Here is a 26,346-nt window from a genome sequence, read left to right as displayed (position 1 = left end):
TTTCCTGTCACCAATGGCACTAAGCAAGGCTGTGTATTGGCTCTAGCTCTGTTTGCCATACGCTTCCTGGCCACACCCCAGTGCACACGCAAAGATCTCGACACAGGGTGCACATTCAATTCGGGACAGACAGCAAACTCTTCAACTCGCAAAGGTCCAAGGCTGGTACAAAGGTCACTGAACAGCTGTGAAGCCACCCCATGTTGGTGCTGTGCGGGACCCTGTGCCTGCTCTCTCACTGGGAGGCTCAGAGGGAAGTGAAGGAGTTAAGACGGTTTAGAAAGATTCGAAACTGACCCGAAACATTCAGAAGAAAAACAAAGGATTCCATTGTTTACCCGGGGACAGCCAGTGGGAAAATGAATCGAACAAACAGCTGGGTCCAGCATTCAGTCTCAGAAATCACATGAGTTTCAGCAAAATCACGTAGCAATTGGGTCTATTTGTGATGTTGACTCTGAGTCTTGCCCAAGCCTTGTTTAATGACACTTTTTTACTGCAATGACTGTACACGCTCCCCCATCAAGTCTCCTCTTGTGTTCTTTTTAAAAGCACAGCCCTTTTCCACCTTTCACATTGAACCCAGGCCTGGCCTGTTCTTGGAGGTGGGGGCGCTTCATTGCATTATGATGCTGAACAGCAGGAGAGTTCTCCCTGCTGCCCTGGCCAATATTTATTCCTCAACCAACATCAAAAAAAATGGATCATCTGATCATTAGTCGCATTGCTCTTTGTGGGAGCTTGCTGTGTGTAAATTGGCCACTTCATTTCCTTACATTACAACAGTGACTGCACTTCAAAGAAATGCTTCCTCGGCTGTGAAGCTCTTTGGGATTCCCCGAGGTGGTGAAAAGTGCATTGGAAATGCAAGTTCTTTCTTGCTGGCGATTGTTTGTCTCATTGCTATTTGTGGGATTGTGCTGTGTGTACAGAGGCTGCTGCATTCCCTACATGGTAGCAGCGCTACATTGCAAAATATTTAATTGGACGTGAAGCAATTTGGGATTTTCAAGGACATAAATGTTGCTGTGTACACGAGAGTTCTGTCTTTAAGGTAATTTTACAGGTATGGAGAGTGCCCTTGTAAAGTCTCTCCCGGCTATTGCCTCTGAGGGTGTACCTAGTCAGGACCAAGATCCGGAGAAATTTCTTCACTCAGAGGGATTGTGAATGTTTGGAATTCTCTTTCTGAGGGAGCTTGTGGATGCATCAGTCAATAAATAGATTCAAGATTGAGAGTGATAGATTTGACTCGAAGGGAATCAAGGTAAAAGGTGGCAAGTCGGAGTTGAGGTCCATCAACCATGAACATATTGAACGGCAGAACAGACTGGAGGGACCAAATGGCCTACTCCAGTCCTATTTCCTATGTTCTCAAATATTTCACAGAATCGTAGAATTTACAGTGCAGAAGGAGGCCATTCAGCCCATTGAGTCTGCACCGGCCTTTGGAAAGAGCACCCTTACCTAAGCCCCCACCTCCATCCTATCCCCATAACCCAGGAACCCCACCCCACCTTTTTGTTTGGACACTAAGAGAAATATTAGCATGGCCAATCCACGGGACCTGCACATCTTTGGACTGCGGGCGGAAACCGGAGCACCCGGAGACATTTGATAGATCACAAGGGGAACTCCAGAACAACTTGTGAGACAGTGACATCAGGACATGCCTGCCTGTCTCCCCGTCCCTTACCTTTGCCCTGGGAGACCAGGTTGATGAGCTGGCGCACAGTCTCGACCAGCTGGAGCTGCTGCAGTTGTAGGCCACTGCTGTTGCTGCTGGCTGTGTGCAGGCGTTTCTCCAGCTCCCTGATGTTGCTGATCTGGTGGGTCACTAACTGCTGGAGTAGCTCCTTCTCCTTCCGAATGGATCCCAGCTCAGTGCGGTGCCTGGCCTCAATGTCGGAGACCTTCCCCTCTAAAAGTCTGAACCATGAATTGTAGTTAAAATCACCAGTTTAAACCGAAGCTCATTCCACTGCATTTGCATATTTAATATACATTTAACTTTAATGCTGAGAAAAGGCAGAGGAATATGTAATAAATTTCACATTATTTTAGATAAAAAATTAAACATTCTTCGTAAACATAGAAACTGAAATCTCTGAAGAGTTTGCTTCTACTTCTGTTGTGTGGTTATCACCGACTAACATTCATATTGCGCCAATATTTATATGGTCAGTTCGAGCTAAACCAGGCATGAGCCGCTGAGATGGCAGTCCTGATCATAAAATACTTATATATGTGTGGTAGGTAGCATTGCCCCTTTAAGGGGTAACCTTTCACTGGCCAAATCACTGAGTGACTTTAAAACAGAGATAGATAGGTTCTTGATTAACAAGGGGATCAGGGGTTATGGGGAGAAGGCAGGAGAATGGGGATGAGAAAATATCAGCCATGATTGAATGGCGGAGCAGACTCGATGGGCCGAGTGGACTCGATGGGCTGAGTGGCCTAATTCTGCTCCTATGTCTTATGGTCTTATGGCCATGTGACCCTCTCGGGGGCTATCGCGTGGGAGTATGTGAACCCTGTCCAATGGGGAAAAAGCGTGGGGCCCTCGGTACAGAGGTCAGGGCAGTGTGGACCCAGGAGTCAAATCTCATTGTTGTTTCCAATAACCCTCTTTGTTATATAAGAAGCCTCCTCAGTGACACCTCAGGATTACAATACGGAAATAACCTAAAGATGGACCTTGACAATTTCAAGTGATGCGGCTGTGACTATTACCGTTTGCAGCTTGTCCCATTGTAGGATTGTCTTAGCGGAAGAAAGTTTATTGATACAGTGGTTTGGTTACCGATATGCTCCATCTAGAGTGTCCCATTAGAGAGAAAAGCAAAATCTGCCACGGATGAGATGGGAGAATTTCCAAACTCTGTTTGATTTGCTGATGGCGGTGGATCCAAACATCAGCATGAGCTCATGGGCCCAGGTTAACAGTATAAATGCAGCTACCAAGAAATCTCTCGATTCGAGCCTAAGGCCTCAGAAGGTTAAGGGAAGATTCAGTGGAGGCCGGTGATCATTGGCACGTACATATTTCAGAGGGTTGACAGGGTCGATGCTGGGTGCTTGTTTCTCTCTGGCCAGGGAGTCGAGGCCTAGTCGGAACAGCCTGGGGATAAAGGGACAGCCCCCCTACACTGAGATGAGGGACATGTCTTCATTCAGAGGGTTGTGAATCTTTGCGATTCTCCATCCCTGAAGGGTGGCAGATGCTCAGTTGTTCAGTACGTTGGAGAGATTTTTGGATTCTAGGGCAATGAGGGAGCAGGTGGATTTGAGACAGATTGCCCCTGATCATACTGAATGGGGTAGGTAGCAGGCTCGAGGGGCCGGGTGGCCTGTTTCTGCTCCAATTTCCTGTCTTCAAAACGATGAGGGTTTAGTTGGAGAATTTGTTTACACTGGCAAGAGGCACAGGTTTAAGACAATTGGCTAAAGAAGCAGATTGGTGATTGAGGGGATTTTGATTCTATGCAGAGAGTTGTTAGAATCTAAATGCCCAGTTGGACGGTGTGCAAGAAGCAGGTTCAACAATAACTTTCAAAAGGAAATTGGTTATCTGCTTGAAAAGGAAAGATTTTCCGGGTTATGAGAAAAGAGCAGGGACAGTGGGATGAGTTGGCCAATTCTCCACAGTGGGCTGGAAGCAGCTCAATGGGCCGAATGGATTCCTCCTCTGATGTATCATTCTATGAGAAGACCAGCTTGATATTGTTTGTCCCATTTTACCTACTAACCCCTCCCGCGCAATCTATAAGCTCTTGGGTTTGATTTTATATACAGGTGATAACAGACTGTGCTAATTGGTAGAAATATTGATAAATGGGACATGTCCCAGCCTCATGTCAGATCAATGAGTCAAATCGCGACCCCGTGATCGTTGGGGATGTGTAAGTCCCAGTGATAATTTGGCAGCAATTCTGTTTAATTGGGTTTGACAACTTGCCCCAGGACAGTCACAGACACAGCTCCCTCATTAATCAAACTCATGTTTTTTCCACCCCTCAGATCGCTGCGTACAGCTTTGGCATCTATTGACGAACATTAAAATGTTCAAAGGGCTCATGCATGTTATGATAACAGATGGAATTTCACTTTCCCTCTGGAGCAGCACTGACCAACATCAGGAGTTTTGATTAGATCTGATCAGCTGAAGCACAAATTGAATCATTTTGCCCCCGGTTTGTTACAAGCTTCATTGAGTTCAGAGTTTCACACCAAACAAGGCACAAAGGTTCCTGTGAATCTGCAGAGCCGGGGGGGGGGGGGGGGGGGGGGGCCTTACAGATGAGGAATTCAGGTCAAATTTAGAAATATGCAGCTTGTTAAGTTGAGGGCAACATGGTTAGAACAAACTGCATAACCAAGAGACACCCTCCTCAAAAATACCATGCACAATGTACACACATATATAAACACACTTACATTCAAACACACATTTACACACACACAACACATGCATATACACACACGCGGATACACAGGAACACATATGTTCTCACACACACGCACTCACGTTGACTCTTCCATATTTCACTCACTCCCACAGTGACTGCCCAAGTTGAGAAATGGCATTGATACAACTCCCTAATAAAACCTTCAATAAACGGGCAAACAATTCAACATTTTTAATTAAAGGGACTCAGCAAAATCTCAAAGGCACACAAACTTTTATTTAAAGAGTGAGCTGCATTGAATATGAATCTGACAACTCAATTTCTTCAGCGGGAAACTTGCTCCATTAACATGGGACTGATTCTAACTCATTCCAAAAGCCCACGCACGTAGACAGTTAAAATCGGGCCCTGTTGGATATAGATACTGAGTGCAGCTACACACAGGCTTTGCGGCAAGAAATGGTTTGTTTTCAGGTTGAGGAGTACTGACCTGGAGGTGTGGGAAGGAAAAGCCTTGGAAAGGAAAACACGCACAAGGTTCAACCCAAGTGCTGGCTCTCAGCTTTCACAATCACTCTTTCCACCCGTATCTTCCCACCCCTTCCACCCAAACACGGACACCATGGAATTGTTCTTCCGAGTTCATCCCACTTCCCACTGCAACTTTGGTTTGGAACTCAGAAGAGAACTTGGAGTTTCTGCTGAGATTATGGTTAAGGGTCAAGGAATTCTCCTTTCCATCATTCCCTCCCTTTCAAACCTCCCATGAAATTCTGTCCCAGTGACTCTTGCAGCAGGAGCAGGACGAGGCCATTCAACCCCTCAAGCCTGTTCTACCACTCAGTTAGATCATGGCTGATCTGTATCTTTAGTTCATTTAAGTGCCTTTGTTTCTGAGTTCCTGAGCTCTTTGGTCAGAATACTGCGCTCACCATGACACGTTGGGTAACGCCCTCACCTCTAGGGGAGACGTTCCACTCTACAGACTTGACCACAAAACCTTGGCTGACAATCGTAGTGCAGTGCTGAGGGAATCCTGCACCGTTGGAGATATTGGCCACAATTCTCCGGCTGTTGTGATTCCCGTTTCCCGCTGGCAGCGCACCCCTGGAGGCGTGGGGCGGCATCAGTGGCAAATCACATTGGCAAGTGGCGGGGACAGAAAATTGCTAAAGTCCAAGGCTGGAAGTATCACGGTGCTCAGGTGCCAGGGGGAGTGCCAGGGTACTACACTGACCAGTACCCCACCACCCAGGGGCCTCATCTCCCCAGCGAGACCACCCCGAGGCACCATCACGACTGGTTCATGCCTTTGTGAATTTGTACCCGGTTGAGGCCTCGCTGGCGAGATCGGTGAATTCTGGGCCCGGGTGACTTGGGCGAGCACATATTTATATAAGCCCAATGGACTATTGGCTCATTTAAATATGCCCGCCTGGGTCTCGCATAGCGAGAGTGCGATCCAGATTGTGATGCACCATGAGGTTCCGTTCAATCCCGTGAGCTCTTTTGCGCGTCCCAATGAAGGGCTCTCATGAGATTCAACTGGCTTGCCCCGACACCAAGTTGGGCGGGACGAGGCCACAGACTTGCACCCAGAGTTTCAAGGGGCAGTTTGTGGTTAAAAGTTCAGACTATTGGTCAGTTACAGAGCAAGTTAAAGGGCTGGATTCTCCCATTCTGCCCTTACGACCAAAATGTCTGCACCGCGCACGCCACCGATGCGCAGCCACGTAATCCCCCGGCTTTCTCTGCTGATACTGCCGGAGAATTGGCGGGTTTGTGGCCACGCATGTGCACAGTGGCCACCTGCAGCGGTCGCGACGTACAACATGACGCCAGCCACACATGGACCCGGCCTGCTAGATACCCCCTTCGCCACACCCGGACCGACCACCCCTCACCAGTCCCCCCAGCCCTAGCTGAAGCCTCCCTGGCCAACAGAGCGGCTCCCCCCCCCCCCCGCCCCTTCCCCCCGACTGTGGCTGCGCTGGACACGGTCCGCAGCCCCCACGCGAGGTTGATGAAACCTCAGACCACATGCGATCCACGCCATCAGGAATTCAGCCCATCGGGGGCGGAGCATCGGGGGAGGGCCTTCAGGTGACGTCCTGAGGCCATTCCAACGGCGTGCGGCGTACTCACTGATGACGACGTTTTGGAGGTGGCGGAGCATCCGAAAACAGGGATGCCCTCGATTTCAGAGTCAAAAGGGATTTTCCGGCCAGTCACCGAATGCGGTTTTGCCGTCGGCAATTGGAGAATCCTGTCCAAAGTCTTTGATATCAACATTAAACTTGATACTGGAGCTGGCATTAATATATCTCAGATGGTCTAGGCTGGCTTCAGCCAATATCCCTTCATTCGTCTGATATTAAATTACAAGATGCAGGCAGCACAGTGGTTCCAATTAGCGGCAGGATCACTCGTGGTGACAGGTTGTTGACTCTGTCAATGTTGTCTACAGTCAACACACATCCTTACTGAGTGGTGATGTTGGCATCCTTCTAGCAATTCTGGAAAATCAGATCATGTCCTCCATTTGAACAACTCAACATTGTTCACGGAACAATCTTCATCCTTTTATTTAGAACCAGTGGAACCTCAGCCTGCAGAAGCTGAGGAGATTTATTCAATCAGCATTTCTTTCCCAGAGACAGCATCCACTTGACTTCGGTACAGATTGAAGTTATAAATCTCTTATTTCATCCTGAAGTCAGGCCAGACGGGGTAGATACAGAAGGCACCGGGGTAGACAGTGACCATCCGCATGATGACCTGCTGGACCGGGATTGGTTCTTTCCAGAAGGAAGTGATGAGGAAGAGGCCATTGTAGCCCTGAGTGATCTGTTGGAGGTTGTGCTCCTGTGGGATGGTCCAACAGTAGCTGCACCACATCGTGCCTCTGATACTATTTTTGCAAAGTCAGCTGTGCTTCTAGCTAAGCAGCTTTCAGAGCTTTGTCCTGCTGAACCGGCCTCGCCATCTCTCATTGTCCATGAAGAACCTTCCAGAAGAGAGTTCCTTGCCTGAGTCCATGTCAGAGTCTATGGAGGATCCCACTGTCAAAGAGCTGGTAGCTTCTAGGTGTGAAAGTCAATTGAAATCCATTCTTCAGTCCCATCAGAAAATCTTCAACTCCCCAGAGCTGGAGGTCAACACAGAAGCTGTGGTCGAATCTTTAGCTCACCTGAAGCTGCAGAATCCTGCATAGCACTCTTGTCTCTGAGCCATTTGTCTCTAGGCAATTGTTGTTGTTGAAATTTGTCTCATTATAGAAGATGAAGCCTCAGCAATTCTTCCTTTGCACAGACTGCAGCAACCTCACACAGAGAGAAGAGTGGCTTTCTTACCACAGACACTAGAAAGTAGACGGTACATCTCGTTACAGCAGAGTGGCACAATGGGGGTGGCACGGTGGCACAGTGGTTGGCACTGCGGCCTCAGGGCACCAGGACCCGGGTTAGGTCGGGTTCATAGAATCCCTACAGTGCTGAAGGAGGCCATTTGGCCCATCGAGTCTGCACCTGAAAGAGTATCCGACCTAAGCCCATACTCTCACCCTATCCCTGTAACCCACATAACCTTTTTGGACACTAAGGGGCAATTTAGCATGGCCAATCCACCTAACCTGCACATCTTTGGACTTGTGGGAGGAAACCGGAGCACCCGGAGGAAACCTATGCAGACACGGGGAGAACGTGCAGACTCCGCACAGACAGTGACCCAGCGGGGAATCGAACCCAGGTCCCAGGCATTGTGAGGCAGCAGTGCTGACCACTGGGTCACCGTGCTGCCCAGGCATGGGGATAGACTGGGAGAGTGGGTCTAGGTAGGGTGCTCTTTCAGAGGGCCGGTGTAGACTCGAGAGGCCGAATAGCCTCCTTCTGCACTGTATGGATTCTAAAGGAGATCGTCCCTTCTTCTTTTTCAGGAATGTTGTTTTTTTGTCCTTGTCCTTGCAGTTCAGTCGTCTCAAAACCGACACGCTACTGACAAGTAATGCTGCTAAATCACTGTCCCATTCTGTTGTTACTGATGCCCCCCCAAGACAAAAAATAAACCCTTATCATTTCCAACAATCTTCCCTCAGTGTCTGAGAATACCTTGGGGGATTGGATCTTGGGAGTGGAAAGAGTAGGAGTTGGATTTGGGTAGAAACACGACTTGCACAAAATGAGTTACAAAAATGCATTTAAATAGTTAAAGATAGTTCCATATTGTTGTTAAAAAGTAGATGGCATACTGCAGGAGGTGTAGTATAAAGGGTTAACTGAATCGATAGGCTAATGTGTGACGTAGATGATGATGTATCACTGACATCAGTCAATCCTGTGTTAGACTTGTGAGAGAGAGAGATTGGAACACCATACTCGGGGGTTACATGCCTACCCTGTAGCCTGTTTCGATGTAGTACTAATAAATAAGTGTTAAGCAAGTAACAGAATATGTCCAGTCTGTCCAGTAACCAAGTAGCATGCCTACAGGCCACAGGTCAGAAAGGCCATCACAAAACTGTTCTCCTTTGTGTCCATGCCAACAGAGCCTAAAAACTAGGTATTGTGGTCATTGCCGCAGTGTGGGATCTTGCTGTGCACAAGCTATCTGTTGGAAATTCAGATCGGTGGCTCGAAAGAAGAGCAAGAACCTTTGGGCAATTTCTTATGAGGGAGATTTGAGAGACTAGTTAAAAAAGGTCAAAACAATCCCACTTTGCCTGCCATTCGTGGGAACATTGCAGTTTATTGGGAGCGGCACGGTGGCACAACGGTTAGCACTGCTGCCTCACAGCTCCAGGGACCCAGGCTCAATTCCGGCCTCGGGTGACCGTCTGTGCGGTGTCTGCAGGTTCTCCCCCTGTGTGCGTGAGTTTCCTCCGGGTGCTCCGGTTTCCTCCCACAGTCCAAATTTGTGCAGGTTAGGTGGATTGGCCAGGATAAATTGCCCCTTTGTGTCGAAAAGGGTAGATGGGGTTACGGGGATAGGGTGGAGATGTGAGCTTCAGCAGGGTGCTCTTTCCAAGGGCTGGTGCGAACTCGATGGGCTGAATGGCCTCCTTCTGCACTGTAAATTCTATATAATTTACCACACTGCAGTCTTTATTCCCTCAATAAGTAAAAGCCAACACTGCCTCAGTGTCTTGGTCCGGGAGGTGCTTGCTATTATGGTCTGGCCCCTTGCGCTATGTGTTTGACTTTGTTTGTGTTTGTTTAACTAATGGTTATTTTTGTTCAGCGAGCCCTGAATGACACTTTCACTCCCTGCCTAATGATTTACAAGGCTGCTATAACAGAATAATACAGGCATGAACTATCACCTAGTCACTGGCAGCTGGGGCAGGGAAGGTTGAATTTTAAAGCTGTGCTAATATTTGAAAGACCCTCTCTGCACACCCCCAGTCTAAACAGGAAATCTCACCGGCGACATGAGCTTGAGTTATCCAGTGCAAGTGGACTCCTGACAACTGCTTTCCCAGGTAATGTTAACAATGCAGTGTGTGTGTGTGTGTGCTGGTTTGCCAACACTGCAGGATTGTCCAGGAGCCTCCAGCAATTTAGCACAGGGCTAAATCGCTGGCTTTGAAAGCAGACCAAGGCAGGTTAGCAGCACGGTTCAATTCCCGTACCAGCCTCCCCAAACAGGCGCCGGAATGTGGTGACTAGGGGCTTTTCACAGTAACTTCATTTGAAGCCTACTTGTGACAATAAGCGACTTCATTCATTCATTAAAGGTCAAATCCCACTGCTGCGTGGGATTCCTCCCTCCCCAGGCTAGCACTTTTCCCTAATTTTACAACATCAGGAGAACAGGGTCAGCAAGCACTTCGGAAGACACCCATCCAAGTTCTCTCCAACTTCGCCGTCCACCATCCTAATTTGGATCTACATCGCCATTCCTTTATTGTTGCTAGGTCCTGGATCTCCTTCCTAACAGCACTGTGGGTGTACCTACAGCAGATGGATTGCAGCGGCTCAGGAAGGAGGCTCTCCACCACCCCTTCAGCAGCAATTAGGGATGGCCGAGAACTGTCGGCCTCACCAGCGCCAGTCCCACCCCATAAAGCAAGAAAAATAATCTCAAGTATTTTGTTGGCTCTGAAGCGCTTTGGGGCAACTTGAGGTCGAGAAAAGGGGTTATAGAAATGCAGGTCCTTCCCAGACAGGGGGGGTGGAGGCGAAGTTCAGGAACTATTCAAGGGACACTTAGATTGAACAATGGGTTTTGCAAGTTCTGGGCTAAATGTTTGCCTCATTGAGAAGGTGATGTTCAGGGTCGAGGAGCTTCTGTTCTGCATTGCAAAGACTTTAGACTTAACCAGTCTGTGGGCTGACACATTCTCGAGGCCAGCTCAGCGGTACAGGATCTCTGACTGCAACAAAGCATTGAACTGTAAACCTGCACACGGTGCGAAAGAGTCGCAAGGGGGCCTTACCGGTTTTTCTCCTGTATTTTGCTAATCTCGTTGGTTTGCACCATCAGCTGTTTCTCCAGCTTATTAGTGGAGAGGGAATTCTCCAGCAATTGAATTTCGATTCTTGACGTCTGGTTTAGAACCTGTGAAACAAATGACACGGTTTGTGATTTAACTTCCTGTGGTGGGGGTGCTGGGGGGGGCGGGGGGCAGATTCGTTGTGGTGTTTTCCTTCAATTTAACAACCCGTTCACTTGTTTCCTACCCCCGTCACACTGATCTCCATTCTGAATCTGTCCAGTACCATTGGAATAATGGTTCAGTTAGATTCTCCTTTGTCACTAATAATGCTCCTCAGCACAGTGAATTAATTTGAATCCGAAACAGAGAATACTGAACAATCTCAGCAGGTCTGACAGCATCTGTGGGGAGAGAGGGGAGCGAACGTTTCCAGTCTGGGTGACTCTTAGTCAAAGAATTTGAATTTCTGGAAGGTACAAGTTCGGAGTGGGAAGGACAGCATTGGAGAGTCCCAAATCTAGCGCGAACAAAGTCATGGATGAGGCGGGATTGGGGCGAGGACGGTGAAAGACTTACGGCATTAAAGGTTCCAGAAAAATACAAGTTTTGAACATAAAGCTGTTCTTTGCTTTAATGGATCCTGTGAAAAGTTGTTGCTGGGACCCCGCATCTCCCTGAGTGAGCCCTGACTGTACCTGAATGAGGGAAACAATGCCCCTGAGCTATCACTGCTGGCTCACCGCTTTGGAATAGATGCGGATAGCACCCATCCCTTGAAGCCAAAAGGTTGTGGGCCCCACTCGAGAGAATTGAGCATAAAAATCTAGACTGTCACTCTAGACACACACTGAGGGAGCACAGCACTGTCTGCAGAGAGGTTGAACCAGTGTCCCATCTGGTCCCTTAACTAGATGTAAATGGAGGTATTTTGAAAAGAGGAGGGGAGTTTTCCCTGGTGCCCTGATTGCTGAGATTTATCCTACAATCAAATTTACTAATACACATGATCAGGTCATTATTGCTGTCTGTGGGACTTTGCTGTGGGCATATTGGCTGGTGTTCCCGATATTTGTGTTTAGTTCATTCATGGCATGTGGGTATCACCGGCAATGCCAGCATTTGTTGCCCTTCCCTAACTGCCCTGAACTGATTGACTTGCTCGGCCATTTCAGAGAGTATTTACATCACATGGGTTATATTTCAAAACTCCTTCACTGGCCAGAATATTGAAGTTGTGCAAAATGCTGTATCAATGGAAACCTTTCTTGCAGTCACACGGTGGTGAATGGGGTGGTGGAGGCAGGGTCGTGTAGTGGGAGACGTGTTGGAGCAAGTCTCCCCGAGGATTCTGCACCAGCTATTCCACATGGAAGCCTTTGCTTCTCCGTGTAACCAACATTATCCTGCTTCTGCCTCCCTCCCTGCACTCCACCCGGCAAATCGCTTCCCACGTTACCGGCAGGGGCCCATGCTGCTGCCCAGATTTTCCCAGGGATTCTCAGGAGCGATCGAGTATTTTTCCTGGAGCTGTGGCCACGGCGTGGAGTGAGCTTTCAGTCTGCGTGGGAGCGAGCCTGGCTCACACCGGGGAAATAGAGATAAGGCAGTGAAGTGAAAGGCAACATTCTGCATTATGGCTCGAATCCACAGACCATTCACATGAATGTTCATCTTAACTAGACTTCCATCTTAGAACAATAAGCAAAGCCACTACCAGAGGTTAGCAGATTGCAATGTGCTTTGATATTTACTTATAATAAATGTGATATCCTTATGCCCCGAGATCTCAGTTATTAAATGTTCTGTACATACCAGAGACAATTCCACTTCATCCCTGATTGTAATGAGCTAGCTAATCTGAAGAATAAGAGGAGGTTGTTTTACCCCTCGAGCTTATTTCACCAATTTATCAGAACCTACTCATCTGCTCCACAACTTCACTTTACTCCATATTCCTTGATGCCCTTATCGAACAAAGGTTTATCGCTCTTGGTGATGAAGCTCCTATTGACCCTCAGCATCCACAGCCTGTTGGATCGAGAGAGTTCACAATTTCCACTACCCTTTGTGAAAAAGTGCATCTTGATTTAATTCCTGAATGGCCGAGCCCTGATGTTAATACTGAACCCCTGGCATGGACAGGAAGGCTGTCCATCAGCATGTAAATGTCAACAGAAGCCGAAAACCAAAAGTCGTACATTCAAACCTAGTTCCTGCCAAATTCACAGGGGGTACTGGAAGCACATTTGAAATTGTATATCCATAGTTTATGTATGGTTTTGAGGAGATAGGTGCCTGAAATCCAAAGTGTACGGATTAGATCTTGCTGCAGCAGGTCCGAACATTGTGGATCCATCTAGATAGCCAGGGTAACGTTTTGGAGATGTTAGACTCCCCATTGGATATGGTCTCAATTGACATTTGGCATATTTCAGAGAGGAAAGCCACTCTTTGGGAGAAGCAGGTGCCCTTTGAGAGAGGTCAGGTGACCACCTGGGATTGTTAAAAGTAGGCATGAATGTGCACAAGTCGTTAAACTAATTGGAACTGTCAAAGCTGTCAAAGAACTGTCAAAATGTAAAGACAAACTATTAAGCTACCAAAAATTGTCAAGCTGTCAAAGAACTGTCAAAGTTGCAAAGCAACTGTGAAGCTGTCAGAGAGCTTTCAAAAATCAATCGAATTGTGAAATCTCAGTGGACCTGTCAAAGCTGTCATGGGATTTAACTCTATTGGGCATTAAATAAAAAATAAAAAACATGTTATTTCACTCTGTCTTGAATAGGCTTGAAGGTTACCATTATATGATTTGTGCTGCATGACTGATTTTCCAACCTAACATTCACACAGCACTGTGCCTGTTAACTGATTTACATCTCCAAGTGGTTATAGAACAGAAATGGTTATAGACAGACATAGGGTGGCATGGAGACATGAGGAGCTATTGGGTGGCCGAAGGACATAGATGGATGGATCACGAGCTGTGAACTTTGTATTTTGTTTTATTGCTTTTTAAAATTATTTACTCTGTGTTGATACCCAGAGTCAGGCCTTCTGACCAGCCCCGCTCTGCAGCCAGAAACCTCCGCACTCGAGCAGGTCATCTTTCTATCTTCTAAAGTCAAGGCAATACAAGTTAATGCAACCTATCCTCGTCAAATGGAATCATAGGACTCAGTATTATGGAAGTGTGAATGGCTCTATATCCTCCATCCTCCCCACCCCCGGAAGCAAAGTTGGTAGTGGACCTGCCGGTGGGCTTAACAGGGCAGATTTCCACCCCTCTCTGAAGAGTAGGTCCTGCCCTCTGTAGCTGCTGGCCAACATGAATGGCTAGTAGCTCCATCCTGGCAACCCCAAGAGCATGTTAGTGGGCACTCCGTGACTGCAGGGGAGAGAAGAAGAAAGCCCAATGGACCCCTGTAGACAGGTAAGTCCAGGGCTTTAACCACAGAGGGCTTGGGCCTTGATGCACAAACTCAACAGCACGACTTGCCCTGACCCCCAGCATCGACTGCCGTCTAGATAGTGCTGCTCCATCACCATGAACCTTGCTCCTGCTTGAAGAATATTTGCAGGGGAATAAAACAGATCAAAGGGATTTGGAATAAAGTCAATAGTGCCGGACCTGTAACACCATCAAGGCCATGATCTGATGCTTGGCAATAGAATGTACTTCAAAAAATACTTTGAGCTCTGTTATCTCACAACGTAGTTTTAAGATTAAGAAGGACATACGTAAGGCAAAGAAAAATGTAATAAAATGGAATTAAAAAGCTGATTTTCTGTGGGTGAGAATGGAAGCAGGGAAAATAGAATGGGAAAGTGTACGGACGAACAAAAACAATAGAGCAACAATAGGAAAGATTTACAACTGTCATTAGAAGATTGCAGAACAAATCTGCACCACTAAAATATGAGAACCACGGGCGAATAAAGAAAGACAAAACTGAAATTAAATGAAAAGTTGGCAAGAAAGGAGTGAATAGCAAAACGGAACACAGAATAGTTGGAAGGGGAAAAAAGAAGGCAAAGAAAAACTACAAAATTAAATTATCAGAAATATCAAAAAGAAAGAAAAATGAAAAGTAAATACCTTACAGATGCACAGATAACAAAAAAAAAACCAAGACAAGGATTGTGATGAATGTAGCAATTTCAGATATGCTGTATTATATGTATTTGATGCAATAAGGGTTAAAAACCTGGGTAGAGTGTGTATGACTGCCGCTGTCATGTTTTTTTAAGAATCCTGGTTTTAAAAAAAAGCAGACACTTTGGTTACAGAGGTGCAATTAAAGCATCATAAAAATGAAATCACCATTCATTCCAAAAATGTATATTGTTCATCTGAAGTAGGGCTAATGGAATTTTGTTTATATAAAGAAGGTTCATGGGGAGTAGATAATTGGAGACATTGTGTTAGCTTTTGTAGGGTGGTGCAGTTAGCCAAGGGATGAAGCAGTCAGATGATGAATTTTGGAGTTCAGTCTTGATCTGTCTGTGAACAGACTAGCAATTTAGTTAAAAAGATTTTGCCATGGCAGCATGTTGTGCAGTGGTTATCACTGCTGTCTCACGGCACCGATCCGGCTGTGGGTCACTGTCCCTGTGGAGTTTGTACATTCTCCCCGTGTTTGTGTGGGTTTCGCCCCCACAACCCAAAAATGTGTAGGTTAGGTGGATTGGCCATGCAAAATTGCCCATAATTGTAAAAAATGTATTGGGCACTGTAAATTTATTTAAAAAAAACATTTTGCCTATGAACAGAATAGCAGTTTCTGAAATGGCTGGCAGGTTAAACAGTAGTTTGACACAGGCAAGAATGTGCAAGCTGGTTCCTGAAGGATCCCTTTTTTAAAGTGGTTTATCCAGGCCATCTCTTTACAGCAAGTATTCCTGGGGTGGCTAACTGCATTTAAAAGTGGATTTTGACCAGAGATGGGTTTTGCTTGAGTGGAGGTAAAAGATAGCAGTTTGGAGTTAGTATTTTATTTTACTGTTAAGCATTGTTTAACTGGTAATTGTAAGAGATTTTCTTAATGATTTAAAGTTAGTTATACCATGTCAGTAACAGCTTATGCTGTTTACATTCTGTCTTAGTTTGCTCTTGCTTCTTATTTTCCCTCATAGCTTGCTGTTTCTCAATATAAATACATGGTACATCCAAGAGTCCCATCAACTACTCATTGTAGCAAGTACCACTCTCTGTGTAAAAGAGTTTCACTGAGAATCACAGGAACAGGATGAGGCTATTTAGCCACTTGAATCATTGCCACCATTCAATGTCTGATTGTTTAATCAATTATCTCCTCCTCTTTCTGTCTTAAGTAGTTTTATATCATTGCTGATTCCTCTTCCAAGTCACCAAGTTAGCCTCCCTGCTAAATACGGAGACAAATTGTATTTATTATTTCATAATTCTGCAATTTTTCAATCTTTACCTGGGAGTTTATCACATCCCTTAGTGACTCTATCCTATTATGATCCTAGACCAGACCCCAACAGTTGTTCGGAGACCGGACAAAAATCCTAATATTTGATTTAGTTTGTAAGGCTGGGAGGAAAGGATATTTCACTCCAGGAGTGATTCCATGAACAAATAGGGATGGCGTATGAAAACAAACTTTGTTACTGACATGGTATAACTAACTTTAAATCATTAAGAAAATCTCTTACAATTACCAGTTAATTTCGTTCGGGTTCTGAGCCTGCGGGATTCGAAGTTGGTACAGATTGGTAGCTAGGAGCGCCTATCTCATAGCGAGCATTGAAGTAAGACTTACTGGATATCAGCGGCGGCTAGACCGGTCACTGTCAAGGGTTGGTTCGCGTTGCTGAGTGACCCGGTCCCGAAGAGAAGCAGAGGGGCAATTTGAACTTGGGCTTGATTCTTATAGTCCCCAGGGGCTTCCCGCCTTTCGGGGCGGACCCTGTACCTGGTTCCAAGTGATTGGACTTTGTCCCAATCACTTGGTTCGATTTTCTCCAATGCTGGAGCGGTTCCCTGATCGAGGGGCGGTCTTGAGGTGGTCGTTCACCTCCCATTGTGTCGGCTTCTGCTGGCGCCAAAGAGTCTGGTTTTGCTTTGTGTGTCTAAATGTTGCTCATTGTTCCCGGGGATTGCTCATTAGTATGCAGATGGCTGGTGTTGTGTTCTGCTGATGGTTGCCGGTATCGATCTTGTCTGGCCTTTCCAGAGGTAAATACACACTCAACCCGCAGCTGCTTGTTTGTGTCCTGTTGGCTGACTTTCCCATCAGCCTTTGCCGTTCGCCATTTTAATTCGGGAGTTAGCCATTTTAAATCAGGAGTTAGCCATTTTAACTGGCTACACGACCAAGCACAGAGTCAACCTGTGGTTACAATGTCAACACCGGGAAAAACAATACTGATGATGTTTGTTCAGAGACAAAAACGGCAGAGGTTACAACTTGTGCAAAGAAGCAGACGCCAGAGTTTCTCCCTCAACCGTTCCGAGAGCGATGACCTCCACACCGTCTAACCTATTGATTATTGTTATTTTATTATTGTTCATGTTACACTTGTTTGAAATTGTTGGGGACACTCGATTTAAAGGGGGAACACATCATGTATTTATATTGAGACTTAGCTGCAGTGAGCGCTGTGTATGCACCGGAAGTGATATCACAGGTCACTAGTAGTTTCTGATTGCTAGAGGTGTTGCCATCACCTGATGAGTGCAACATGAAAAGCTTCAACATGCCTTTTTTTTCAGCAATACTTAAGCTCTACACAACCAAAAAAAGTGTTCACAAAATATCGTATTAAGTTAGTCGTATTTCCTTTGTTTCCCTCTTGAATGATGACATCTTTTGCTTAAAGCGTGAACTCCTGTGGCATAATTCTTTCAGTTAATAACTGGGAGTTTGAATTTCTTTTTAAAATTTACTGGTCTCCACTGAGATGATAACACTGATCTGAATGTTTTCTTAACTTCACTTCCCTGCCTGTCCACATTAACCCTGGATTCCGTTGTCAATCAATAAAGCTCCACACATCCCAAAGCAGATCAATCAAGGTCTTTTCAACTGCAGTCACTTTGTAAAGTATGGAATCAATTATCTTCCTCATCAGAAGCAGATTCAACAGTAACTTTCATAAAGGATTTAGATAAATGTGGAAACTTTTCCAATAGTATAAAGTTCAGAGAACAGGGAAATGGCACTAACTGGACACCAATTCAACAGCTCTTTGACTGAACCAGGTTAACACTTCATATGTGTGTTCAAGACAAAGTCTGACACCAAGACATACACGGCTGTATGAGGGAACATAGAACATTACAGCGCAGTACAGGCCCTTCGGCCCTCGATGTTGCGCCGACCTGTGAAACCACTCTAAAGCCCATCGACACTATTCCCTTATCGTCCATATGTCTATCCAATGACCATTTGAATGCCCTTAGTGTTGGTGAGTCCACTACTGTTGCAGGAAGGGTGTTCCACGCCCTTACTACTCTCTGAGTAAAGAACCTACCTCTGACATCTGTCCTATATCTACCTCCCCTCAATTTAAAGCTATGCCCCCTCATGCTAGATATCACCATCCGAGGAAAAAGGCTCTCGCTGTCCACCCTATCCAATCCTCTGATTATCTTGTCTGCCTCAATTAAGTCACCTCTTAACCTTCTTCTCTCTAACGAAAACAGCCTCAAGTCCCTCAGCCTTTGCTCATAAGATCTTCCCTCCATACCAGGCAACATTCTGGTAAATCTCCTCTGCACCCTTTCCAATGCTTCCACATCCTTCCTATAATGCGGCGACCAGAATTGCACGCAATACTCCAAATGCGACCGCACCAGAGTTTTGTACAGCTGCAACATGACCTCATGACTCCGAAACTTAATCCCTCTACCAATAAAAGCTAACACACCATACGCCTTCTTAACAACCCTCTCAACCTGGGTGGCAACATTCAGGGATCTATGTACATGGACACCGAGATCTCTCTGCTCATCCACACTGCCAAGAATCTTACCATTAGCCCAGTACTCTGTCTTTCTGTTATTCCTTCCAAAATGAATGACCTCACACTTTTCTGCATTAAACTCCATTTGCCACCTCTCAGCCCAGCGCTGCAGCTTATCTATGTCCCTCTGTAACTTGTAACATCCTTCCGCACTGTCCACAACTCCACCGACTTTAATGTCATCTGCAAATTTACTCACCCATCCTTCTACGCCCTCCTCCAGGTCATTTATAAAAATGACAAACAGCAGTGGTCCCAAAACAGATCCTTATGGTACACCACTAGTAACTGGACTCCAGTCTGAACATTTCCCATCAACCACCACTCTTTGTCTTCTTCCAGCTAGCCAATTTCTGATCCAAACTGCTAAATCACCCTGAATCCCATTCCTCCGTATTTTCTGCAGTCGCCTACCGTGGGGAACCTTATCAAATGCTTTACTGAAATCCATATACACCACATCAACTGCTTTACCCTCATCCACCTGTTTGGTCACCTTCTCAAAGAACTCAATAAGGTTTGTGAGGCACGACCTACCCTTCACAAAACCGTGTTGACTATCTCTAATCAAATTATTCCTTTCCAGATGATTATACATCCTATCTCTTATAAACGTTTCCAAGATTTTGCCCACAACAGAAGTAAGGCTCACTGGTCTATAGTTACCGGGGTTGTCCCTACTCCCTTTCTTAAACAAGGGGACAACATTTGCTATCCTCCAGTCTTCTGGCACTATTCCTGTAGACAAAGATGACTTAAAGATCAAAGCCAAAGGCTCAGCAATCTCCTCCCTAGCTTCCCAGAGAACCCTAGGATAAATCCCATCCGGCCCAGGGGACTTATCTATTTTCACACTTTCCAGAATTGCTAACACCTCCTCCTTATGAACCTCAAGCCCTTCTAGTCTAGTAGCCTGAATCTCAGTATTCTCCTCGACAACATTGTCTTTTTCCTGTGTGAATACTGACACAAAATATTCATTGAGCACCCCTCCTATCTCCTCGGACTCCAAGCACAACTTCCCACTACTGTCCTTAACTGGCCCTACTCTTACCCTAGTCATTCTTTTATTCCTGGCATATCTATAGAAAGCTTTAGGGTTATCCTTGATCCTACCTACCAAAGATTTCTCATGTCCCCTCCTGGCTCTTCTTAGGTCTCTCTTTAGGTCCTTCTTAGCTAACTTGTAACTCTCGAGCGCCCTAAGTAAACCTTCATGTCTCATCTTCACATAAGCCTCCTTCTTCCTCTTGACAAGTGTTTCGACTGCTTTAGTAAACCACGGTTCCCTTGCTTGACCACTTCCTCCCTGCCTGACAGGTACATACTTATCAAGGACACGCAGTAGCTGTTCCTTGAACAAGTTCCACATTTCCATTGTGCCCATCCCCTGCAGTTTTCCTCTCCATCCGATGCATCCTACGTCTTGCCTCATCGCATCATAATTGCTTTTCCCCCAGATATAACTCTTGCCCTGCAGTATATACCTATACCTCTCCATCACTAAAGTAAACGTAATGGAATTGTGGTCACTATCACCAAAGTGCTCACCTACCTCCAAATCTAACGCCTGTCCTGGTTCATTACCCAGTACCAAATCCAATATGGCCTCGCCTCTCATTGGCCTATCTACATACTGTGTCAGGAAACCCTCCTGCACACATTGGACAAAAACAGACCCATCTAAAGTACTCGAACTATAGCGTTTCCAGTCAATATTTGGAAAGTTAAAGTCCCCCATAACAACTACTCTGTTGCTTTCGCTCTTATCCAGAATCATCTTTGCAATCCTTTCCTCTACATCTCTGGAACTTTTCAGAGGCCTATAGAAAACCCCCTAACAAGGTGACCTCTCCTTTCCTGTTTCCAACATCAGCCCATACTACCTCAGTAGACGAGTCCTCATCAAACGTCCTTTCTGCCACCCTAATACTGTCCTTGACTAACAATGTCACCCTTCCCCCTCTTTTCCCACCTTCCCTGACCTTTCTGAAATATCTAAACCCCGGCACCTGCAACAACCATTCCTGTCCCTGCTCTATCCACGTCTCCGAAATGGCCACAACATCGAAGTCCCAGGTACCAACCCATGCCGCAAGTTCACTCACCTTATTCCGGATGCTCCTGGCATTGAAGAAGACACACTTTAAACCACCTTCCTGCCTGCCGGTACACTCCTGCAACTTTGAAACCTTAGTCATGACCTCACTACTCTCAACCTCCTGTATACTGGAGCTACAATTCAGATTCCCAAGCCCCTGCTGAACTAGTTTAAACCCTCCCGAAGAGCATTAGCAAATTTCCCCCCCCCCAGGATATTGGTACCCCTCTGGTCCAGGTGTAGACCATCCCGTTTGTAGAGGTCCCACCGACCCCAGAATGAGCCCCAATTATCCAGAAATCTGAAACAAAGAACAAACAAAGAACAAAGAAATGTACAGCACAGGAACAGGCCCTTCAGCCCTCCAAGCCCGTGCCGACAATGCTGCTCGACTAAGCTATAATGTTCTACACTTCCTGGGTCCATATCCCTCTATTCCCATCCTATTCATGTATTTGTCAAGATGCCCCTTAAATGTCACTATCGTCCCTGCTTCCACCACCTCCTCCGATAACGAGTTCCAGGCACCCACTACCCTCTGTGTAAAAAACTTGCCTCGTACATCTACTCTAAACCTTGCCCCTCTCACTTTAAACCAATGCCCCCTAGTAATTGACCCCTCTACCCTGGGGAAAAGCCTCTGACTATCCACTCTGTCTATGCCCCTCATAATTTTGTAGACCTCTATCAGGTCGCCCCTCAACCTCCGTCGTTCCAGTGAGAACAAACCGAGTTTATTCAACCGCTCCTCATAGCTAATGCCCTCCATACCAGGCAACATTCTGGTAAATCTCTTCTGCATCCTCTCTAAAGCCTCCACATCCTTCTGGTAGTGTGGCGAACAGAATTGAACACTATACTCCAAGTGTGGCCTAACTAAGGTTCTATACAGCTGCAACATGACTTGCCAATTCTTATACTCAATGCCCTGGCCAATGGAGGCAAGCATGCCGTATGCCTTCTTGACTACTTTCTCCACCTGTGTTGCCGCTTCCAGTGACCTGTGGACCTGTACACCTAGATCTCTCTGACTTTCAATACTCTTGAGGGTTCTACCATTCACTGTCTAGTCCCTACCTGCATTAGACCTTCCAAAATGCATTACCTCACATTTGTCCGGATTAAACTCCATCTGCCATCTCTCCGCCCAAGTCTCCAAACAATCTAAATCCTGCTGTATCCTCTGACAGTCCTCATCGGTATCCGCAATTCCACTAACCTTTGTGTCGTCTGCAAATTTACTAATCAGACCAGTTACATTTTCCTCCAAATCATTTATATATACTACAAACAGCAAAGAAACCCTCCCTCCTGCACCATCCCTGTAGCCACGTGTTCAACTCCTCTCTCTTACTATTCCTCACCTCGCTATCACGTGGCATGGGTAACAACCCAGAGATAATAACTCTGTTTGTCCCCGTTAAGGATCCCGAAAACACGATCCGAGACATCACGCACCCTGGCACCTGGCAGGCAACACACCAACCGCGAGTCTCTCTCGTTCCCACAGAATCTCCTATCTATCCCCCTAACTATGGAGTCTCCAATGACTAAGGTGGAAGAAACAGATTTTTCGGAGTGCCTTAATTGAGGAAAGAGGGGTATGGAGGCACAGAGCATTAGGGAAGAAATTCCGAGGTTAGGGCCTGGAGAGCTAAAGGTGCATCCACCAATGGGTGAGTGATGGGACTGAGGCCAAGAACAGATGGTTGTAGTGGTGGAAACAGGGAAAGGGAGGGGCGAGGCAATGAAGTGTCTGGAACATGAGGATGAGAATTTTAAATCAAGCTGTTACTGGGCAGAGAGCCAATGTAAAGTCACCATAGTCACTTTCCCTTTTGAGGGGGAGAGCTGACTGGTGGCGATTTAACCTGAGGATCACCACACCTTAGGCGAGGGGCAAGATTGAGAAGACGGGGCCTTCATGAATAACCTTAGCCAGGACGGGAATTGAACCCATGCTGCTGGCCTCGCTCTGCATCACCAACCAGCTGTTCAGCCAACTGAGCTAAACTAATGTTGGTCACAAACAAAGGGAGAAATCTGGACTCTATCCCCGGAAGGCGCTGGTATATCGGAACATTCAAGACCGAGATTGAGAGTCTTTTGTTGGTTAAGGGGATCAGGGATGTGTGGTTAATGGCGGCCGAATGGTAAATCTGGGTCAGAAAACAATGTTGGTCAACGAGCCGGGGTTGATGTGTGAAGGGTGTCATGATATTCAAACACACACATCATGATGGACACACTAACAGGCAAATCAGAGTACACAACACCACAACCAATCACAGACAAGAACACCAACCACATAAAAAGCACGAGCACGACACCTGGAGGTCAGTAGGTCTGGGGAGAAGGAAGCATGAAAGAGCTGTTGAAACACCACAAGCAGGGAGCCCCCCACGTGCAGAGTGCAAAGACCAAGTTGTAAATAGTGAGTTTAAATAAACAAGCGTTGTACCATATGCAACTGTGTTGGCTCTTCTGTGTGTTAGAACACCCAACACCACATGGTACAGGAGTGGATCGATACCTGCCTACCAACCTGCCATTCTGGACATGGACCACACCGGCAAACCGCAGCCGATGCAAGTCACGGGGAACCTAGGCACCAACTGGAAGCTCTACAGGCAGCGATTTGACCTGTACATCCGTGCCACCGAAAAACAGAATGTCTCGGATGATTCGAAGATTGCAATGCTCCTCTTCTACGCAGGCCCCCACCCAAATGATGTCTTTAATTCACTGGTGTTCGAGGAAGGCGAAAACCAGGCCAAATATGACACGGTCATCCTCAAAATGGACCAGCACTTTCAAACTGAAGTAAACGAAACTTTCGAAAGATACATCTTTCAGCAACGCCTGCAAGGTAAGGAGGAGCTTTTTCAACCCTTTTTGACGCACCTCCGGATTCTGGCGCAGTCCTGCGGTTACGGCACCACCACAGAGTCCATGATCAGGGACCAGATTGTTTTTGGCGTTGCCTCCAGTGGCCTACGCCAGCAGCTTCTTAAAATAAAGAGCCTCACCTTAGCGTCTGCTGTGGAAGCCTGTGTCCTCCATGAGAATGCTGCCTGCCGTTTTGCCCGATTTCAGGCGTCCGAGTTGGCACGGAGGGGGTCCCCAGCCGTCGAATCGGCAAGCCAGGCCGCCCACGACGTTGAACGCATCCAGGCCGTCGATTTCTTCCCGCCCCACGGCCCGGACGACAGCGGCCGCTTCCCGCGCTTTTCGCGGTCTCCCGCGCAGGTGCGCGCCAAGAATAACGGCCACAACGAGGGACGCACTGCGCAGGCGCGCCCACCGCAAGATCGCACTGCGCATGCGCAGTGGCGCAACGAACGCCGTGACGTCATGACGTGCAGCAAGTGTGGAGGTCTACACTTAAAAGGGCAATGTCCTGCAAAATACCAACAGTGCAACAGATGTGCCATGATAGGCCACTACGCAGCCCGCTGTCGTGCGGCTCAACCCATGGATCCGGCGCATCCTCGACAACCTCGCACACGAGTCAGGACCGTCCAGCCCACGCATCAAGACTTCCAGTTAAGTGATGCAGATGACCAGGATGACTTCAGAGTTGCCGTCATTGATGTCAACAAGGTCAATGCCATCAATCCAGACGATGAGTGGTGTGCCACCCTGACGGTCAACCGATCGCGCGTCGCCTTCCGTCTGGACACCGGCGCATCCGCCAACCTGATTGCTTACTCTGCAGTCCAGGCCATGAAGGTCAAACCACTCATCACACCATCCCGGCTTAAGATGGTTGACTATAACGGGAACGTTATCCCGTCCGTAGGATCTTGCCAGCTACAGGTGACTCACAAGAGGTACACGGCCACACTCCCCTTCGAAGTTGTGGGCTCATCAAAGGACTCGTTACTGGGCGCACAAGCGTGTAAGGTCCTTCACCTGGTACAGCGCATCATGTCTCTCTCTCCAGATGAGATATCCGACTTCCCGGATGCTGAGTTCCACGCGAATCTCCATTCCCTCCTCGCTCACAACCAGGAGGTTTTTGAAGGCATGGGGACATTGCCACACACGTACAAGATTCGACTCAGACCGGACGCCATCCCTGTCGTTCACGCACCTCGCAGGGTTCCTGCGCCTCTCAAAGACCGCCTCAAGGCACAACTGCAGATTCTTCAGGACCAAGGGGTCCTATCCAAGGTCACGGAGCCCACGCCATGGGTCAGCTCCATGGTCTGTGTAAAGAAGCCCTCTGGCGAGCTCCGTATATGTATAGATCCAAAAGATCTGAACAACAACATCATGCGGGAACACTATCCCATCCCGAAACGAGAAGACCTCACCAGCGAGATGGCGCGAGCCAACATATTCACTAAATTGGATGCGTCCAAAGGATTCTGGCAGATCCAACTGGACCCGGCCAGCCGAAGACTATGCACATTCAACACCCCTTTTGGCAGATTCTGCTACAACCGGATGCCATTCGGCATCATTTCGGCATCTGAAGTATTCCACCGCATTATGGAGCAGATGATGGAAGGCATCGAAGGGGTACGTGTATATGTGGACGATATCATCATTTGGTCCACCACTCCGCAGGAACACATGCATCGTCTTCGACGTGTCTTCACCCGCATACGGCAAAATGGCCTGCGTCTCAACCGTGCGAAGTGTGCTTTCGGCCAGACGGAGCTGAAATTCCTCGGGGACCACATCTCAAGGTCCGGGGTCCGTCCCGATGCAGACAAGGTTAGCGCCATCACAGCCATGCCACGACCGGCTGACAAGAAGGCTGTCTTAAGATTCCTGGGCATGGTCAACTTCCTTGGGAAGTTCATTCCCAACCTGGCTTCTCATACAACAAACATGCGCCATCTCGTAAAAAAATCGACGGAATTCAACTGGCACCAGTCGCATCAGCAGGAATGGGAGGAGCTCAAGCACAAACTGGTCACGGCACCAGTGCTGGCCTTCTTTGACGCGACTCGCCCTACAAAGATCTCAACAGACGCCAGCCAATCTGGTATTGGAGCGGTACTCCTGCAAAAAGACAGCACGTCATCATGGGCCCCGGTTGCGTATGCCTCACGAGCCATGACCCCTACCGAACAGCGCTACGCGCAAATCGAAAAAGAATGCCTGGGCTTGTTAACTGGACTGGACAAGTTCCACGACTATGTGTATGGCCTGCCACGATTCACGGTCGAAACTGACCACCGCCCCCTGGTCAACATCATTAACAAAGACCTGAACGACATGACTCCTCGCCTCCAGCGCATCTTACTCAAACTCAGGAGGTACGATTTTGAACTGATCTACACTCCGGGGAAGGAACTCATAGTGGCGGACACTCTTTCCCGAGCAGTGAGCACACCACCAGATGCGGAGGGGTTCGTGCGTCAAATTGAGGCACACGTGACTCTGACAGCAGCAAA

The 26,346-nt window shown here is 47.2% G+C and overlaps 1 protein-coding gene across 1 annotated transcript in view; it reads right to left on the bottom strand.

The window, feature by feature from the left end:
• Positions 1-26,346, bottom strand: part of angpt4 (angiopoietin 4) — a 162,782-nt gene that overhangs the window by 66,845 nt on the left and 69,591 nt on the right. Inside the window, exons 3-4 of the mRNA XM_072515312.1 lie at positions 10,843-10,964; positions 1,697-1,929 (exon numbers count right to left, since the gene is read on the bottom strand). Of these exons, the coding sequence (XP_072371413.1) occupies positions 1,697-1,929; positions 10,843-10,964 (355 nt within the window). The remainder of the gene's footprint in view (positions 1-1,696; positions 1,930-10,842; positions 10,965-26,346) is intronic.

This window comes from Scyliorhinus torazame, chromosome 8 (genome assembly GCF_047496885.1).
Source record: "Scyliorhinus torazame isolate Kashiwa2021f chromosome 8, sScyTor2.1, whole genome shotgun sequence".
In the NCBI taxonomy this organism is placed as follows: domain Eukaryota; kingdom Metazoa; phylum Chordata; class Chondrichthyes; order Carcharhiniformes; family Scyliorhinidae; genus Scyliorhinus; species Scyliorhinus torazame.
The sequence above is the reverse complement of the archived record's forward strand: the minus strand, read 5'-3'. Positions and strand labels throughout refer to the sequence as shown.